The sequence below is a fragment of the Arvicola amphibius genome, chromosome 5 (assembly GCF_903992535.2).
Source record: "Arvicola amphibius chromosome 5, mArvAmp1.2, whole genome shotgun sequence".
In the NCBI taxonomy this organism is placed as follows: domain Eukaryota; kingdom Metazoa; phylum Chordata; class Mammalia; order Rodentia; family Cricetidae; genus Arvicola; species Arvicola amphibius.
The window spans coordinates 50074728-50094632 of NC_052051.1; the positions used below are offsets into that span (position 1 = coordinate 50074728).

The 19905-nt window shown below is 45.3% G+C and overlaps 1 protein-coding gene across 2 annotated transcripts in view; it reads left to right on the plus strand.

The window, feature by feature from the left end:
• Positions 1-18239, plus strand: part of Shc4 (SHC adaptor protein 4) — a 94517-nt gene extending 76278 nt beyond the window's left edge. For both annotated transcript variants that reach the window (XM_038331881.1, XM_038331880.1), the window contains exons 10-12: positions 2135-2302; positions 10425-10678; positions 15931-18239. In XM_038331881.1, coding sequence (XP_038187809.1) covers positions 2135-2302; positions 10425-10678; positions 15931-16086 — 578 coding nt within the window. In that variant the 3' untranslated portion in view covers positions 16087-18239. The remainder of the gene's footprint in view (positions 1-2134; positions 2303-10424; positions 10679-15930) is intronic.
• The last annotated feature ends 1666 nt before the right edge of the window (positions 18240-19905 follow it).

Genomic DNA, 19905 nt, shown 5'->3' on the forward strand with positions numbered 1-19905 from the left:
AGCCAATTAAAATCCTAAGTTAATTACTCCTCAGCCTTTTGGCTGAGATCAAGTATACAACTTTAAACTAATTCTTAGTTAGATGACTGAGAGATGAAATTACCACTGAGCGCAATGCCTCTGAAATCCTGCTCTCTTGGAAGAGTAGCTCCCTCTCCCCTCCCCAACCTGTGAATTCCCAGCGGGAGCTAACAGTGGGCTGGACCTTGCCTACTCTGCTACACGCTCAGCTGCCCTCCCATAAAGCTGATTTTTCTGTGTCTCATGTGGTCTACATTTACTCAACAATCCCCTCCATGATATTTATTGAGGCCTCTTGTACAGAAGCAGATGTACATTTCAGCTCTTGATATTTTGAATATGGGAAGAATTAGAATTTGGGGGCAGAAGTACAACCTGATTAGGTTATTATTATTGCTTCTAAGCGCATAATGCTGCTTAGACAGAGCTTGCCCTACGAGTAGAAGCATTGTTTCCAGCCTTGACTGCCTTGCAACGATCCTTTAGTGGTGTTTTATGTGTGAAAGTAAGTTTAAAGTAGGTACCCCAACCCCACCTCCATCTGACCAAGCAAGCAGTCATACGTCACAGAATGCACAAACACAATGCCCTGGCGGCCCCTCCCTCTGTAGAGACAGGATCCTTCCTTGGGTTTTCCTACATGCAAAATATAACTGGTGAGACGACAGGAAGAGCAGATGAACAGCATCATACGGAACGAGGAGCACCATTGAGAGCGCCGTCATACTGCTGGGCCTCTCTCGCCACCATCATGAGCAATCTGGCGTGAGCCTGTCCCGTGCAGACCACATCAAAAGGGTTGCATGACTGGAGCAATAGAAGAAGGAATGCTGTTTTACAGTCAGGCCGTCAAGAGCCGCGGCCTTGGGTGCAGGGGGACGTCACTGCTTCGGGTACGACCTCATGACGATCCTGTACAGCTGAGACTTATAAAAAGTGCCCATTTAAACAGAGACGCAAAAGAGATTCATCCCGGCATCCTCGGGACACAACTATGTGGATGACACCATCAGATCATGAGGGATTGTGCTAATACCCATGCAGCCAATGACAGTCGCGGGCCAGATGTGAAGCATTACAGCTGTGAACGAGGCAGACATTATCCTTGCTTTTACGGAACATGTAGCCAAATGTACTACAGACCTTAGCCAGTGACAGGCATGAGAAAATGCATTACTCCTACGGAAGGAATGGCCTTCACAGCGTAAGGCCAAGCTTCCAAGGAAGCAGAGGGTGAGGAACGGTGCTACCAAAGAAAGAGGTTTTGACAGCTGAGGTTGAAGTGGCAATCACACTGCAGGAGGCCAGTGTGACTCTGGCTGGACTGTCCCAGGGAAGCCAGGTAAGGGATGGGGGAGCCCGGCAGAGTATAGAAGCAGCTAGAAGGCTTTTAAATCGCTGAGAAATGGGATTGGATTTTCAGTCTTAAAAGAGCCTTTGGCCCCAGTGTGTAGACTGGGGTGCAGTGGGAGAGTACAGGCTGAGGGGGGAGGAGGGCCTAGAGTGAGGGGAGAAGCCATTCTACCAGACACAGCTAAACATCAGAAACTAGTGCAAGGCTGAGCTTGTCAGGAAAAGCCTTTGAGAGGAGAAGAGAACTAGACTTTCTGTTCTTAGGAACTCTACTTGAGGGCTGGAGAGACGGCTCAGCTGTTACAAAAGGCTAGACTCACAACCCAAAATAAAGAAATTGTACTCGATTCATTGATTTACTTTTAAGTTAATTTAGTGCAAAGGAAGTAAGACTTTGTATTATGTAGCACGTCCTTCAAGGGGGGTTAGCGGTAGATGGTCAGTTCAGTACGATATACTTTCCTTCCTCCTGGACTATCATCTTGAGCTGGTGCTGTTTGCTAGACATGACCTTGCAGTCCCTGGCCTTTTCTTTCAGTTCTTCTTGCTTTTCTTGTACCTGCTTTTGTCAGCGGCACAGCTGACAGAAGGAACAGGGCAGAGAGGGAGAGGCCAGAGGGAGGGTAGTTCTTCCTCAAAGACCTAAGTATCGGAGGTCAGTCCCTGTTTGGGGTGGGCTTGCGTGACGCACAGCCGCCTGTGGCTCCTCAGTTCAGACATGATTTACACATAGGGCACTGTCCACTGCTAACCACTCCAGGTGTACCCCGCGAGAGAGGGATGCAGGGCGACGCTTCGCCAATGAAGCACTCCTGCCGAGTGGATCTCTTTGATGACCCCTGCTACGTCAATACGCAAGCTCTTCAGAGTGCCCGTGGCTACGCTGGAAATCAAAGCTCAACTCAAGGGAGCACATGGCATCTTGGAAGTAAGTGCCTTCCCACTGCCTGGATTATTAGCATCCTGGTATTGTGGCAACCATACACTTGGCATCTGAGAGCAGCAGCTCCCAGTTCTCCTGGTTATGAAGGCCACATGTCCAAATCAAGCTGCTGGCAGCCCTGACATCTCTGGGTGACCTGAGCAATCTGTCTAGTGTCCCTGTCCTTGTATCTGCCGTGAACTGGTAATGACACTGCTTGGCTTACAGAAACTCCAATCTCTGTGTTGACCTCACACTCTCTGCTTCCTGTGGCTCCCTTCTCTTTGCCCGACAGGACAAGCCACTGCATTTGGGTGAGATGAGGTGATTGTGTAAGATCCTTAATTTGGTTATATCTAAAGAGACCCTTTTACTGAATAAGACAGACAATTAAGACTTGAACGTTATCTTTTGAGGGACCACTATGCATAGAAGACTATTTCCTTGGCTTCATCTTTGGGGAGTTAAGAACATTTCTTTAAATTTTTTTAAAATTACATTTATTTATTTTTGTGTGTTCGCCCACATTCACAAATACTTGAAAAGGCATTGAGGACAGTCTTCAGGAGTGGGTTCTCTCTCTTTACCTTGCGAGTCTGGGTGTTGCACTTGGGTGTGAGGCTTCAGGCAAGTGCCTTTCCCTGCTAATTCTTGACTTGTCCTTCGCTGTAGCTAATGACAAATCAGATCTTTGTGGACATGCTACGGGTTTTAAGGACTTGATACATGGTTTGTAAATAATTCTTTCAACACTGAATTTACTTCCATTTCTTTTGACTCTCTGGTGTGTCAAGGAAGGGCTCTCAAAGCCAGCTGGTAATCCTGTTTCTGTTTCTTTGCAAGAAAAGCATCGGCCACTATTTCTGTCCTATTTGGTGGCAATGCTAACTTTAATCACCTGGAACCCCTTGCTAAGGCATCTCTACAGCACTGACCCGAGATGCTCCTCTCTCTCACCATACACTTCGACTGTGGTCAGAGACAATGAGGTGAACAATCGCTTTCTCTCCCTACTTTCTTGGGGTGGTGAACGCTTAAGTAGGAACACAGATAAATAAATGCTAAACGAGCCCAAAGCCTAAAATCCTTTGTAAAATAAACAACATTCCCCACAAAATGCTGGGCTCGGCGACTGGTGTGATACTGAGGTTGACCTGCTCCGAAGCTGGGGAAGCAGCCCCTGAGGAGGGAGGGCCTGCCACTGCCTGGGATGTTTCCTCACAGTGCTGAAAGTTCAGCACTTCAGCTAGGGCGGCTGTGAGCGACATTGCAAATGCTTTGTTGGGCCTGACCTTCCACAGAGCCTTAGATGAAGTGGCCCCCATTGTCAGCCATGTGACAGGTGCTCTCTCTTTTGGCAGAAAAGTGAGATCGCTCTTCTCACGCAGTCCAGCCAGGCTCATTCTCTAGAAGCAGGTGCTGAGGCAGTGGTTGGCATTTCAGGTCTCTGGGCACCGGTGAGGAAGAGAATATGACTGGGCAGAGGGGAAGGTGGGACACAACGCAGGCCTGTGAGAGCTTTGGCCAACTCCACACAGCGCCTGTGTGTTCTGTCAGCATTGTCCCACACAGGGCCCAAGTGAAGCGGTCTGTCTAGCCCCAAGAATCTGTCTGGACGTGGGCCACCTGAGACAGGGCAAGCCTTTGGCTGCTGAAGTAGCTCCCAAAGGGCTGGTCATCCGGAAGCTGACTGCTGGGCCAGGGTAGAGTGGGTGAAGGGGGAGGCAGCTGGTTCTTCCTTGAAGGAAGAGCACCTCTGTCCGGGCAGAGGGAGTGCTGTGAGGTGGTGACGGGACAGTCATTTCCAGTTGATGCAGCGAGTCCATGTGGTTGCCCAGAGTGAGCAGGCCTCTGTGGATAAAGGCAATATTTGTTACAGAGATGGCTTCCCAGGGACCTGAGTAGACCTGGCCTTTTGTTCTAGACAAAGAAATAATGGAAGTGGCCAAGGTAATCCCAAATGAATCCCTGCTAACAGCTGAAGGCAAGCTTGCCTTGCTCGGACCTCAGTGGTTTTATCTTTAACCTTTCCCTGCTGCCCTGCATCGCTGCCAGCCTCCTTCCAAATGCTCTCTCCATCTTAGTTTCCTATTAGGATTCAATGGCACAGCCTCCTGGGCCTTTGAGGCCCCCTAAGGATTAATGTCCTCTTGCCATTCCTCCCCTCAAGTCAAACCCAAGTTCAAATGCATTTTTAAGATGTCGGTTGAAGAAAATCTTACGATGAGTTAGAGCAGTGGAATTTTTTTTTTACTTTTTTTTCCTATAAAATGCCTATATAGATCTTCAGTTTTTCTCTGTAATTGTTCCTCCTGTTTCTCCTTCCTGAAAAACCCTCCTAGCCCTAGGACAAAACCAAGCACGCACTCACACGCATGCACACACACATACATGCATACACGCACTCACACAGAGACACACAAGTGTGCACATGCACCCAGAGTTCTGACTAGCAGGGATCCTAGCTTCCCCCCCCCCCACTGCACTGCAAAGAGGAGGCGTCCTCACGAAGCCTCAGCTCTTACTGGCACTGGCTGGGTTGTTCTCTAACTCTGCGGCAATCGATATAAACATCCATCACAAAGGAAACTCCCAGATACTGAAGCATAAGCTGGACTGGCTTATTTATTTCTACCTACTTGTTTAAGTGTTGGTGGCACAGGGCTGGGATCCGGCAGAACATCTGTCTTCCCAGGCTGGTTCAAGGTCATTCTCTGTATTCAGGCAATGACAGGAGAGGCAAGGGTAGTGTGTGAATATTCCTTTAAAGAGTGTCACCCAAAGTGGCAGACATCATTTCTTCTCACTGGAAGACATTCGTTTCTTCACGTGCCATTGTGGAACTCAGACACGTGGCCACCTCCCTGTAAGGGAAGCTGGTTTGGGAGTGTGGTGGCAGGGAGGACATCACCTGTGGACAACCAACCGTCTCTGCCGCTGTGTACCTGCCCCTCAAACAGCCAAGTGGCGGTCCAACAACATGGCACACAGCATCCAATGGCCATCCTTGTCACCTGCCCAACTGCCTCCCCTCACAACTGCCTGAAAACTCACACTTGCAAAGGGACAGCGGTCACTGGGAGTCCTTCTGAGCCAGAGCCAGGACCACTCTTCAAGCCTGGCTCACTTTTGCTAGATGACTCTTGCACATTGGCGTTTATGGTCTGTGCGGCGCTCCTAGCTTGTTTCTGCCATCACCCTCCACGTGTCCACCGCGACCAGATGCCACCAGATGCCAGCGGCTGCCTCCGGAGTCTCCACCTCTTCCAGCTTGTTTCACGCTGCCGTGGCATGAGCTGGACGTTTGTTTCAGGAGCTGAAGCACATAACAAGGAGGCATGTAATTTCCTTGGTAATGCCGTTTCTTCAGAAACTTGGTACAGAATATCCCTTCTGTGGTCCCTTCATTGTCCTGTGGCTCTCCGGTAATGGATCCTCTTTCGGGCTGTGTTCTTGTTATTTGAGTGGGCCTTTGTTAGGCTTATTGGTTTTACCAATCTTGCTAAAGCATCTGGCTTTTTGTTTTGCCTTCTATTTGACTGGCCTCATTTCTATATTCACTGTTTCCAACATACGTTCTTTTGGTTAGTTTCTATTGAGTTGTTTTTTATAGGCTTTATAATTTATTACCTCTTGACCCTTTATACTTTATATGAGATAGTGAGTCTAGTTTAATTTTATGTGAATCAGCTTTCCAAACACTGTTGATTAAAAACTTCTTTCTCCCCTGTTGCCACTCTGTGATATTAAGGTCCTGTATATGTGCACGTATTTCTGGGCTCCTTGGTACACTTTCTCTGTTGGCAGCCCCCTGTTCTACACCACTATACTCAGTGCCATACACTAAATCAACGTAGCTTTGTAATTTTTTTAAACAGGCACACGAGTCTTCCTTTATATTGCAAATATTTTTCTCTTTATATTCATATTTATTTTTATTTATTATTATTATTATTATTATTATTATTATTATTATTATTATATAGGGTCTTACTATGTAGACCAGGCTGGCCTTAAACTCAGAGATCCACCTGCCTCTGCTTCATGAGTGCTGGAATTAGAACCATAGCCACCGTGCCTGGCCTTGGGGTACTAGCTTAACCTCTCATCTACGTTTAACTTTTTTTTGGTCAGAATTTTCTAACAAATTTTCAGGCACTTTATGGAAGTGTGCTCTTACTTCCAACAATACAGGTAAATTACCATCATATAATCTCATGTCCTTTCTTGGTATTTACAGGGTTACGGTAGAGAAATTACAGTGACTCAATGCCCTCAAATCAATACTCAGAGTGCTTTGGCTATGATTTGTAGACGTGCATAAGCCACAGAAACTCTCAGCCTAAGGTCCACGTTCCTGGCTGACATCAGCAAGGGAAACCTCTACCTCATTCTGGTTCTCATGCTCTAAGCACTTGTTTAAGCCAAGTGAAGTGGTGCAGCTCCAACAAATGGGAGGCTGAGCCAGGGGTCACAAGAGTTCAAGACCACCCTGGGTTACATAGTGAGTTTGGGGACAGCCTGGGCTACCTAGCCACACAAAATGAAGACCGAACAAACAGAAACCTTAAGTGTCCTTCCGTGGTACATTGGGTGCCATTTCTTTACATTTTTGTTGTTCCCTTTTGTTTGATGGTTTCACTGTTTAAAATGGTCTCCAAGAACTGGTACTAAAGTAATGTGTAGTGTTTCTAAGTCAAAGAAAACTGTGACGTACCTGCATGAGAAAAGACAGGTTTATAAACACATCAGTCGTGTCTGAATTAAAGCGCCATTGGCTGTGAGTGCAGTGTTAACAAAATATACTCACCCTGTACCTTTTATCCCAAACCCACATGAGGTAAGACTGGGGGTTCACTGAAGAGACTGTTGTGGACTGAGGCTCGTTGGAAAGGAGACCCTGCGTCTCCTGCAGGGGCGAGGGTTTGTTTCCACTAATCACATTACAGCAACTTTCTATTGAGTGGCCAGAACCGGCCACACTCTCGGTCCTCAGCAACAGGCTGCTGCGAGGTCATGTGCCAAGGGAGAGTAGGGTGAGTTCCGAAGACGGAAAATGCCCCTCACACGTGATGGTCTCCTCAGAATTTGCACCTTCCAGCTGTATCCCGAGTTATGGGACTGTCCTGACTTTTGCATGCATTTTAGTAGACATTTTTAAAATTCAAAAGTTATGTAGATGCTCACGAACACAAATAATAAGGAATGGACTAATTGAGAAATGAAAAACCCTCCTTCCAAGCCTGACACTGTACCCATCACTCCAGACATGGACAATTTCCTCCGCTTCCTCTCCGTGTGGATGCATCGCTGAGGGCCCATTACCCCTCTGCCCAGCCTTCACAATTAGCACTGCCCTTTGCACCGGCCCTTCTGTTCCAGAGCAAGCGAGCTTGCGCGCTGTGGATTGTAAGCACGCAGCCACTTAGTGTCAGCTGTCACACAGGAACAAGGTCGTGAGTACCACGCCACAGCCTTGAGCCGTGATAGCTGGTGACAGGACCAAGGCTGACCTTCTCTTTGTTGTTGTTTCCCGAATTAAAACAAATGAACATATATAACTTTTAAAGTTAAAATGAACTGGAAAATCTCTCACGTAGTTCGCTTCTAACAGAATTTGAGCTAAGAGGACATTGGCAATTACTCAGCACACGGTGTCTTGTCCTTGTCCTAATCTGGGACCCGTGTGAGAAAACAATGTCTGCATCCCCAGGCTGGCCCACGGACTGTGGACTCTCTTCAAGATGATATAATGTCTCTTTTCCTTTGTTTCGTCCTTGTCCAAAAGCCGTCCACGGTCTCAGAGCAAAGCAAAAGCGCACACTGCAGCCAGCCGCCTGCACCCTCACGATGCATGGCTGCATGCATTGCCTCACGCTTGTGCGAAGCATGCCCCTGACATGATGCATGCCTGCATGCATTGCTCTGCACTCGTGTGGAGCCTGTCTCTGATACAAACACACACAGGGCTGCTCATTAGAGTTTTTCATCGTGTTCAAGAACAGGCAGCACCAGGGCCAACTGCAAGTATTACTCACCGTCTGGACACATTTCCCCAGGCCCTTTCTGGCAACAGTGGAAGGGACAATGATTTGTGGGGGAGCATTCTTTCCAGTCATTAGCTTTAGACTGAAAATTTTTTACAAGCTATGTTTGTGGTGCTAACTCTAACTGTCCTATGCAAATAGACTTTCCTAAGTAGGGCAGGGCTCCAACACACTGACAGGGGACTTTGGGCTATCAACGACTACACAGCTTGGTGGAAGAGAAGTTGCACAGTTTGCTGAGACCCTCCCAGAGGGCCTGTAAACGTTCCTTTGTGTTAGTGAAATACAGAGTGGTTTCTATGCAAAAGATCCTTTGCATTTCAAAACAGTGCAGGTTTCTGTGATTCCTTTTCCTTGTTAATTTGCCATCAAATATATGACTTTTACCAAAATTATGTCATAAAGATTGATATAGTTATTATTGGTGGATTTTTAAAAGCTTTATTTTAATTATATACATATATATTAGGGTGTGTGTCATATTTAAATGTCCCCCCCTTAAGTACATCACAAGCATGTAGTGCCCATTGTGGCCAGAAGAGGGAGCCAGATCCTGTGGAACTAGAGGTACAGGTTGTTGTGAGCCAGCTTGTGGGTCATAGGAACTGTTTTTAACCTCTGAGCCATTTATTTTGCTTTGAGGCAAGGTTTCATTGAGTTGCATAGGTTTGTCTCAAACTTGCTCAGTCTAAGTGTGCTATGTCTAGGAGATGCTGTACATCATTGTTCTGACAGTATTGTCCAGGACAGCCAGGACGGTTATGCAGAGAAACCCTGTCTTGAACATTTGGAAAATGGGAAGGTTTTTACATCCAACATCAGTGCCTTGGAGTTTGACTTAAAAAAACTTTAAAAAAAAACCCAAGCTTTGTAGTCAGATGGTCCTTGTTTCAAATCCCAGATCTACAGCATTAACAGTGTGGCTTTGAATATGTTAACAAAAATCCAATTTGGGGACCTGTCTAATTTTGAAAATAAAATAACACGAATAATGTAAAGCCTGTAACAAGAGCCTGTTTAATAAACGAGAACCACACAGTAATTACTATCGCCATGAGCCACAGCAGCACTGGGCTCACCGGATGTGCTGTGCTCTCAATTCCCCGATGCTCCCAGTTTGGGACGGCACTTTCTTCTATCTTTGGCTGGAGCCTAGCCATGAATGGCTGAGCATCTCTCCACCCAGGACAACACTGCTGTAGGCCGAGCTCCACTGATACTTTGTTTCCTCGCCTCACTTTTGCAGTTCAGACAAGTGAAGAGTACTGACCACAGCCGGGCCATTTAACAATGCTAAGCTAAAATGTTTGTCCAGAATGCCTAGGTGCAGTAAATTTATAAATATAGCAACTTATAAACTACCATAAAAATGAAAATGAACTGGGTGGTGGAGGCACACACCTTTAATTCCAGCACTTGGGAAACAGAGGCAGGTGGGTATCTGAGTGTGAGGCCAGTATGGTTTACAGAGGGAGTTCTAGGATAGCCAGGACTACACAGAAAAACCCTGTCTCAAAAAACCAAAAAAAAAAAAAAACCCCAAGAAGAAGAAGTAGTAGAAGGAAAGAAAGAAAGAAAGAAAGAAAGAGAGAGAGAGAGAGAGAGAGAGAGGGAGGGAGGGAGGGAGGAAGGAAGAAAGAAAGAAAGAAAGAAAGAAAGAAAGAAAGAAAGAAAGAAAAAGAAAGAAAAAGCTAAATGTTAAAAAATGGGCATAATCCAAAAGTTCTGTTGTGGCTTTAAAAAAAGTTTAGAAACATTGCAGAAGTTATTTATGAGCCAGGTTCAGCATAAGCTTTTTCATTTTTAACAAGAAGCCCTGGAAAAGAAAAGCCCCTTTCCACAGTTGGAGAAGAAGTTCTTGGGCTGATTTCACACCCTACTGAAAGAGAGACACTCTTGTGCCTGGTAACCTTTGCTAGTGACAGAAGTCAATGACAAGGTTTAAACTCACCTCTACCTTAGAGTTGCCAGGCAGGATGTGTGTTCTACGGTGGGGTTTAAACAGGGCTTTGAACATGGAAGGGAGGAGAATGGACTCATCAAGGGTACTTTGTGACATCTTTTCCTTCTGATTGTTTTAGAGGCACCAGAGACTGTGCAGCCAGGAGCCACCGCCCAGCCTGTAAGCTCACGCTCTTTGTCACACATAAAGCAGCAACTGCAGAATGAAGAATGCTTCCACGGCAGGCTGAGCAGGGGGGCAGCAGAGAGACTTTTGGTGAAGGATGGGGACTTTCTGGTTCGAGAGAGTATAACGTCTCCTGGTCAGTATGTGCTGAGCGGACTACAGGGTGGTCAGGCAAAACACCTCCTCTTGGTGGACCCTGAAGGCAAGGTAAGACTGTGTTCTCATTATACCTCACACTGTGCGTCTGCACATCCTATTCAGTAGAGGTCAGCGCTAAGTGTTAACTTGTCCTTGACCGTACAGCCAGAACTAGTGGTGTGGTTAGAACTTGAAGCCACTCTGGACCATGACGCGGGGGACGGCGTCTTTCTGCCCTTTTGGGCTCTGCTGAGTGGACAGACCTGTAGTTGTGGTCGACTCCCGCAGGTGACTAACATAGCCAAGTCACAGCAATGCAGGCTAAAATGACACAGAGAACAGAACACGATTTCTTTAGTGATACTGAGAATTGTGGCTTTTTTAAGCATTAAGAAAACTGACAAGTTTTTAGCTAAGATACAAATAGGAAATGCACTATAATGGGTATCATGTAATTAAGATTATAAAAGATTTCTATATGCAGCTATACGCCAACAAATTGGATAAACTAGAAGAAATGGACAGGTGTCTAAAAACACATCACACCCCAGAACTGAGTCACAAGGGAATGGAGAATCTAAACATAATAAAATTGCTCGGGAGGTGGAGTCAGTATTCAAACCTCCGCCAGAGAGAGGCTCCAGGCCAAGTGGCTTTACTGGTGAATGATGTCTGGTGTCTAGAGAAGGAGCCTTGGCCCTTCACACGCCCAGGCTGAGAGGACATTCGAACTCATCTTCTGAGGTGTTATCTGACACCAAGGTCATAGAGTGGGTCTTCGTTCCTCAAATGACCCAGTCAAGAAAATTCCCTCAGATGTGCCCAGATGCTTGGGTTTTAGCTGATTCCAGATGTGGTCAAGTTGACAACTAAGATTAGCCATCAGAAATGGGAAGAAGAATAAAAATTGCATGATCATCTCCATGAATGTAGAAAAGGCATTTGACTGAATTTCACACCCTTTCATGATGGAAACACACACACACACACACACACACACGAGAGAGAGAGAGAGAGAGAGAGAGAGAGAGAGAGAGAGAGAGAGAGAGAAACAGGAAGAAATTAATAGTAATAAAATTACAAAAATAGTAATAGATAGGGTATAATAAATGCCATGTAGGAAGAGTTCACAGCAGACAGCAGATTTTTATACAAACTTAGTTGAGTTTCTATGCACAAATGAAAACTATCCAGAAGGAAATGAAGAAAACAGTTACATTTACAATGGCACCAACAGCAAAAAGGTACTTAGGAATAAACTCAACCAAGAAGAAGAAATACAGCCAGGAGGTGGTGGTGCACACCTTTCATTCCAGCCCTCAGGAGGCAGAGGCAGACAGATCTCTCAGAGTCTGAGGCCTGCCTCATCTCCAAAGCTAGTTCTAGGACAGCCAAGGCTTCATAGAAAAACCCTGTCCCCAAAACCAAAAAACCCAATGAAACAGCAACAACAAAAGTATTTCTGCAGTGAGAACTATAAAACACTGATGGAAGAAACTAGAAAAAATGCAAATAAATGGGAAGACATCTCCTTCGAGGGTTAGAAGACTAAGCATCATTAAAATGTTCATCCATCCAAAGAGATCTACGCATGCGATCATAATTCTTATAAAACTCCTGATGGCATTTTATAGACACAGGAAATCCTAAAATTTACAGTCAGCTGATACAAAGATGTCTGAAAAACCAAAACACTTTGTTTTGAAAGAATAATTAAGCTGAAGATCTCAAAACACATTACAGCATTCTATTACTCAAAATAGTAGAGTTGGCATAGAGTTAGACATTTAGACCAATGGGACAGTGTAATGGACCCAGGACTAAATTCATGTGTGCAGTCAGTGGTCTTTAAGAAGATCACTAAATCTTTTCAAGTAAACACTGGAGAAAGGAAACTCTCCAAATGCCGCTGAGAAACTAAATACACCGTGCAGAAGGACACAACTGGATTCTTATACTACTAACAAAAGTTAACAAGGGTCACAGACTCAATTGCAAGACACAAAACCACAAAACTCCAGGAGAAACAGCAGAGGAGTATTTCCATAACAATGGTCTTATTAACGATTTGTTAGATTGCCAGAAACCGGGCTATGGTGGCCCACACCTTTAATGCCAGCACTTGGGAGGCAGAGACAGGAGGATCCTCCTGAGTTTAAGGCCAGCTCGGTCCACAAAGTGAGTTCCAGGATAGCCAGGACTGTTAAAGACTCTGAGAATACAAGCATCAGAAGTCAAACACAGAGCAGTGGTGTGCACTAACCTAAATGCTCGGCACTACGAAGTTAATGTCAATCCACACAATGAGGTAAACGTCTGCAAACTAGGAGTTTACAGAGTTGATATCCAAAACGCAGAAGGAAAGTCTGCAACCCACAGAACAAAACAAAACAGAACAAAACATCTCTCCAAGATGAGCCATTTCTCCAGAGAAGAGAAGGCACACTGTTGAGTGACGGATGGGGAAAAGCGCCCAACATTTCTAATCAACGCGAAATGCGAATCAGAGCCACAGTGAGTGATACCTTAAGGCTACTAAGCTGGTTATTGTCCAACCCTAAAAACAGAAAAACAGTTTCAAAGTTTCTCAGAAACTTAAAAATATCATGGCTGTGCAAAGTCACAGCCTCACTTGTGGGCAGTTATCCGGAAGAAAGGAAATCACCGTCTGCAGAGCTCCACCTGTGTTCACAGCAGGGATATTCCCGGAGCCAAGAAGTGGAAACAATTTCAAAGTTCATGGATGAGAGGGGGAAGAAGATCTGTTGTAAACATACAAAGGAACACTATTCAGCATGTGAAAGACAGCCTGTCACATGCCGTCATGTTTTTGAGGCTGTTGAGCGCATTTGGTTAAGTAAAAACCAGCCAGTCCCTGGACAAAGGTCATGTGATTCCACTTAGATGAGGTATCTTCTAAAAACACAAAATAGAATGATGGCTGCCACTGTCAGGAGAAGTGAATTGTGGTTCTCAAAGAAGCATAGTTTCAGTTGGAGATCGTTGGCATTGACAGTATTGGACTATATACTTCAAGTCTCATGTAATGGATTTTTTTTAATCATGCAGTTTTTAAAAGGTTTTGTGGTTGCAGATGATGCAGGGTCCATCCAGTAGATCAGGAAGTAGAAGTGGGTAAATCACGGGGTGAACACAGGGTGCGGTTGACTGCTGAAACAAAGGACGGACACCACTCAAAGATCCCCAACTGAACTGCGGCCATGCAGAGCCGCGGCTGGCAGGACCACCAGATGGAATTTCGTGTGTGCTCTCGTCTCTCTCAATTCAGAATACTTTATTTTTTAATATTAATACATGCTATATATTTACGAAACATATAAACACAGAATTATAAACACAAATAATCACAAAAATAAAATGTTTTTTTCAAGCTAATGGTAGTGGTTGGGCAGACTCTGAGCCATGTTTTGAACATGGAGGATACAAAGCAACCATGTAAAATCTCGCCCTCATGAACGCTTCAGGATCTTAAAAACAGGGACAATGTACCACTTAATTACAGCTCCCAAGACTGATACACTGTCTACCATGTTACTGGAACTTACCAAATGAGCTAAGATGCTAAATGAGTCATATACAAACAGTCCAGATATTCTTACAATGACAAGGTATGGTATTTTCTTCTCTTCTAATTTCTGTCTATTATGAATAGAGCAGGGGTGAAAAAGGTTGTCAACTCAGAATACTTTCAAACCCTGGTTTAGTGGCACCTGCTGCATTCGTCCAGTGGCTAGTTTGTGGTCTCTGTCCTAGGAAGCATAACTTAACGTCTGCAGGATGGACTAGAAAGCACAGGGGAGGATGTGGGGCACACAGGGACAGTGACTGGGGCCTCAGGGTGGGAACTGTGAAATCTTGGACCACAGTGTTGGCTGGAGAAACACGAAAGAAGAAGAGACAGAATGAGCTGGATTAGAATGCAGCAGGATTAGTCAGCTAAACTGGAGTGGGAAGAGAGAAAAACTTTACTAAGTTTTTCTAAGGTTCAAAGGCCTTAGAGAATACAAAGCCCCTGTCTCCTTTTCCTTGCCTTGTGTGCTTACAAAACTAAGGATACTTTCTTTCGTAGCACTAGTATAATAATCAAAATCGGGACATTCAATGATAGATACCATTATCTAACTTATAGTCCATATTTAAATTATGCTGGTTATCCCAATATGCTGAAACTAACATGTAGGCAGAACTCAGAATTCCTTGCAGGAAGGTGACGTGAATGCCTGCTGGGAGACCGAGGAGCCTTTCTGGGAGGAGACAGGGTTTGTCTTGAGGCTCCAGGGAAAAGCAGGACTTCTCCAAGGGGCCTGTTTTTGTTAGAGCTGGAGCAATGTGGAAGCACTCCATTCTGTGGAAGATAACTGTGATCCTGGTAACGTGCCTGCACGCAAATCACCTAGCTATTTATAGACGTGGTGATGTGGTGGAATTTATCCAGCAACAGTACTGCAGGCGGGCCAATTGTAGATCTGGATTGACTGACAAGTGCTTGGCATTTTCTGAACTCGTGGGAACACTACTGTAAAAGGGTAATGGGGAGGAGCGTAGAGATGGCTCAGCGCAGTAGAGAGCACTGCTTGCTCTTCCAGAGGGTCCTGGGTTCATTTCCCAGCAACCACATGGTGGCTCACAGCCATCTGTAATGAGATCTGGCGCCCTCTTCTGGACTACAGGTGTACATGCAAAGAGAACACTGTATACAAAACAAACAAACAAACAAACAAACAAATAAATAAATAAATAAATAGGGTAACGGGAAATGATGAAATTGTTTATTAAGGAGGATGATGTTAGGAATAATCTTGAGAGGCGCCTCCCCGCCGACGCAAATAATTCCAATCAGACCAAATTAGACCAAATAAAAGATGCCCACGTTTACTGCTGCGCTCCGGGGTAGCCAGGAGAGCATGGCAAGGGGAAGAGAGAGACAATGTGTCCTTTTTCTCGGGCAGCCTAAACAGTGGTCCTGACCCTCTCTGGGGAGGGATCAGTGCTTGGCGGGGTTTTCCAGAGGTGAAGTCTGGACCAAGGCAACTTTCAGGAGGAGGGGGCTTGAGATGGAGCTTTCCGCTCCCTTGGCGCTCCACTGGCACCCCAAGGATGAATGCCAGGGGCTGGGATGACACTTCAATAAGATAGAATTAAAAGCCATCTTTTCTTTACTCCACAAAACATCTACTCTAGGGATAAATTCCCCTCCCCCCTGACACACACACACACACACACACACACACACAATTGTTTACATCTTTCAGAAGAGCTGCTAGTATTCAACGCAAATATACTTATGCTTCCTTTCCCAGGTGAGGACCAAGGACCATGTGTTTGATGATATTGGCCACCTTATCAAATACCATATGGATAATAGTTTGCCAATCATCTCTTCTGGAAGTGAAGTAAGCCTTAAACAACCAGTAAGAAAAGATACTAACCCAGGACTTTTGCATTCCAAGAAATGACAACCCCAGGCCCCGTAGCAGCAATGTCGGAAGAATATCCTTTATTTTCGGGAACAATGACAATGCAAACCTTTTCTCCAGAGAAAACAGGACACAGACTGTAAAACGTCTTTCCGAGACCACCGTGGACTATGTCTTTTATAAAACAGAGAACTAGTAAAATACCCTCTGAATATGAAATCAGAGAAGAAGAATTTTGACCCATTTGAAAAGGAGTTATCCATATGCACAGAGGTCACTTTTCAAAGGTCGCGTTGCATTGATTAAAAGCACAACTACAATTTCATATGCTAAAGACAACTCGAACTGCCCAGGCAGTGGTATGTGCCTTCAACTTGATAATCTGGGGGCCGTTTTCATATGGGGGAGATTAGTTCCAAGAGTTTTTGTGTTCAATAGCTACAGAACCAGTTGCCAAAAGAGTTAGTTTTTCCTTACTATAAAAGCAACGGGAAGCAATTTGATGAACAGTATTGACTTTACTCCATTTTCTGTTTAGTGGCACTGTTTGCTGCCACTTTACATATGACACAGACACCAAATTCAGGCTGCGTCTATGCTTGTGGACATACGGAAGCAACAGCCATTGGTGGTGTCCTCATTCTGTCTCATTTGTTGATTAAAAGGTTGGGGCCCCAATTCACCGGCCAGTGTTCTCAGTCTTTGCCATCTGAACGGTTCATATGCAGCATGAGACAAGTTCATGGGGCCAAATCTCTTGGTTATTTCTGATTTTGAGTACATGGCTATAAAAGATGGCAAACAAAACCAGTGTCCTTCATGCTCAGTCCACACTGGTTCGTTCCATTCTTACAGAGAGGACAGGAGGTAATTTAAAGTATAGCAAACTTTCCTTTTGATTGGCTGCCACTGGATCTTAGCGTCATCTCGCTCTGTGTCCTGTCTCCCTCTCTACCTGCGATGAGACGAAATGCAGAATGAGAAAACACATGGGGCAAAGGGCTTGGAAAGACCTGCCACACACAGCAGGGTTAAACCGGTGAGATGAAATGAATTCCCAGAAGCTCTAGGCTGAGACTGGTCATTACTGTGGCTCTTGGCAGGATGCTAAACCTGTCTGGAATCCAATTTTCTTGTTTATGAGATAAGAGAGCTCAGAGGTGCACTCTGAGGTCCGTTGCCATCCTAACATAGTTGTTCCCGCGTTAGAAGTTACTACTGATAAGCAGCTTGCGTAGTTAAGGGTAAACATTTAGACTTTCCCTTTATTCTGTGTCTGTGCTCTACGGATAAAGGGTCTCAGTAAATCATCACTCACCTAGTTTGACCCCAAGTGTTTTAGTATTAAGCAGGTAATGTTGATGATCTGGGATTTTTAGTAATAGCAGAAATGTTTCAGTCAGTTCTTACTTGCGTTTGCATATAAAGACATGGAGACATGGTTATTACTGAAGGAGGAGGGAGAGAGGGAGAGAGAGACAGAGAGACAGACAGACAGACAGACAGACAGACAGACACACAGAGAGATTAATCCTGAGTTTTCTGGATAGTTATCTCAATACCACTTAATTTTGGCTAAGTAGATACAACCTAACTTTGCGATTATGATATATTTGGTAAGTTTTAAGTACAATATGGGATAGTTCTTTTGGATAGAAATCATCAGAAAGCCAGTCCATTGAAGTCTGACATTTTTGTGTAACAGCTCACCGTTTTATTTCTGCTGCCGTTGACACTTCTCACATAAGCTTTCCTTCCCACAGCTAGAAAACGATGTATATTTCATTGATTTTCCCCTATATCTAGGTCTTCATCATCTTTCTTCATAAAAGGGATCAGTGTAGTGCTAGGAACGTGTAGGCAACCTGCATCAGAGGCAGGACAGGACTGCGGTCTCCTTCCAGCTGATGAACACAGACTGGGTGGCCGGGAGTTCCAGATGTAGGGCGCACTGATGGTGTGAGCAGCACATGTGGGCAGCCAGCACTGGACTCATGTGGTGTCGTGACTGGGGAAGCAAGTACTGCACTTCCAGGTACTAAAGACACTGTTCACACGCCCAAAAGATGCAAGAGATGTCTGCATGCTGTTTGATCTCATATTCTCAACCTCTATTTTAAAATGGTAGTTCATTTGCCTATAAATATCTGTAAATGACTTTTCTAAAAAAATAAATGATTATTGCTTTGTGACAACTGACAATATAAGTCTGGTATTTGGGACTTAGAAATGTTAGCGTATGTGTGGTGGATCAGTGTCTTGGCAGGAACAGATGGCTCCCTCGAACTGGGTAATGTGAGGAGAGATTAATAAAGGGTATTTAAGATTTGCTTCAAGTAGAGAGAAAACCACAATAGAATGCAGTGCTCTAAGGCCCAGGAGAAGGTAGAGGGTGAGAGCAGTTACAGAGCCCAGAGGAGAGCTGATGGGTGCATGCAGGAGCTGTGGACGGTCTTGGGGTGGGCTGGGGGGGGTCACAGCTGATTCTGGAGGTGCAAAGGAGAGGACTAACTAAGAGCATTAATAACCTGCTTTTTTTTTTCCTGCTCTGCCCCTGATCTGCTGGGTTTCTTCACTGACTGAGGTAACCCAAAGGCAGAGTGAGGGAGCTTGTTGAAGTTTTCTTAAAGGTTGGCTTCCCAGGGCACAGCAGAGGGATTCCAGGGAAAGCAGGGTTCCCCCTCCTGGGGTTCTTAGTCTCCTTAGTAACAGAATCTAAGAATGAACTCAAACGGAAGCTTGAGGACAATTGTACAAGAGGTCAAAGAAAAGCCCCAGGGAGGCAAGCTGTAAATCACTGTGGCTGCGCAGAGGAGGAGAAAAAGCAGTTGAGTTAAGTTGGAGTACAGGTCAACTACACGTGGATCGACAGCCAGATGGTGGGGAGGGGAGTTTGAGAGAGAGAGTGGAAACCTCCAAGTCCCAGGGAACAGATGTGGGTTCTGGCCAGCATCCAAAAGCAATGAATGAACAGGAGCTAGGAAAGTTACACCTGCTTGCGTGAGGGCGCACAAAGGCTGGTGGACCCAACAGAACTGCATGGCAGCTCTCGATTGAGTACACTAGGGGACAGAAATTCTGGAAGGAAAAGTACATATCTCAACAAAGAGCAAACCATTCCTCTTATCTTGCCATCCTTGCTATAGCGTTCCACTGTGCAGCGCAGCCTGGGACACTAGACATAGTTTGGTTGTGAAGTGTACCCCAAGTCTCCTTATAACTAGCAGCCAACCTTGATTCACCTTCAATAAATGCCGTTTACCTGAATGCCTTTCACTGATCTTTTCTGGACCCAGTGTCTTCCTTTATTCGCTCATTCCTTCATGTATTCACCAATAACACGGTTGTTCTGAGTGCATGAGCCATGAAGCATGATGAAAAATGCTTAAGTAAATACCTCCAGATGTTCATATTGTTTTGAGTGACACAGACCTGTAATAACTGAATACAACAGAAAAGAGATCCATCTTCTCTTGGAGCAGGTATGCACACTGTGTACGGGTGGTGGGTGTGTGTGTGCGCGCGCGCGCGTGTGCGTATATATGTGTGTGTGTGTGTGTGTGTGTGTGTGTGTGTAGCCAAATCCAGTTTCGCTAAGTGAAGTATGTCCTAAGGGCTGAGCGGTGGAGGAGGGGCAATGGAAGTGAAAAGCAGCCCAGGCTACACAGCAGCGATTCGGGAGACCATGGGAAGGTCAGTCTTGGGATTGCATTGTTTCTGTTTCTCTGGATCACGCTCTCATACGGTATCAGAAGCCCCGCTGAGGGGTCGCGGCAGGCATTTCAAGGATGGGATGGCTGTTGGCAGAGCAAAACTAGGCACACTTGGAAGGCCTTGGACCAGTATTTTACTCCACAT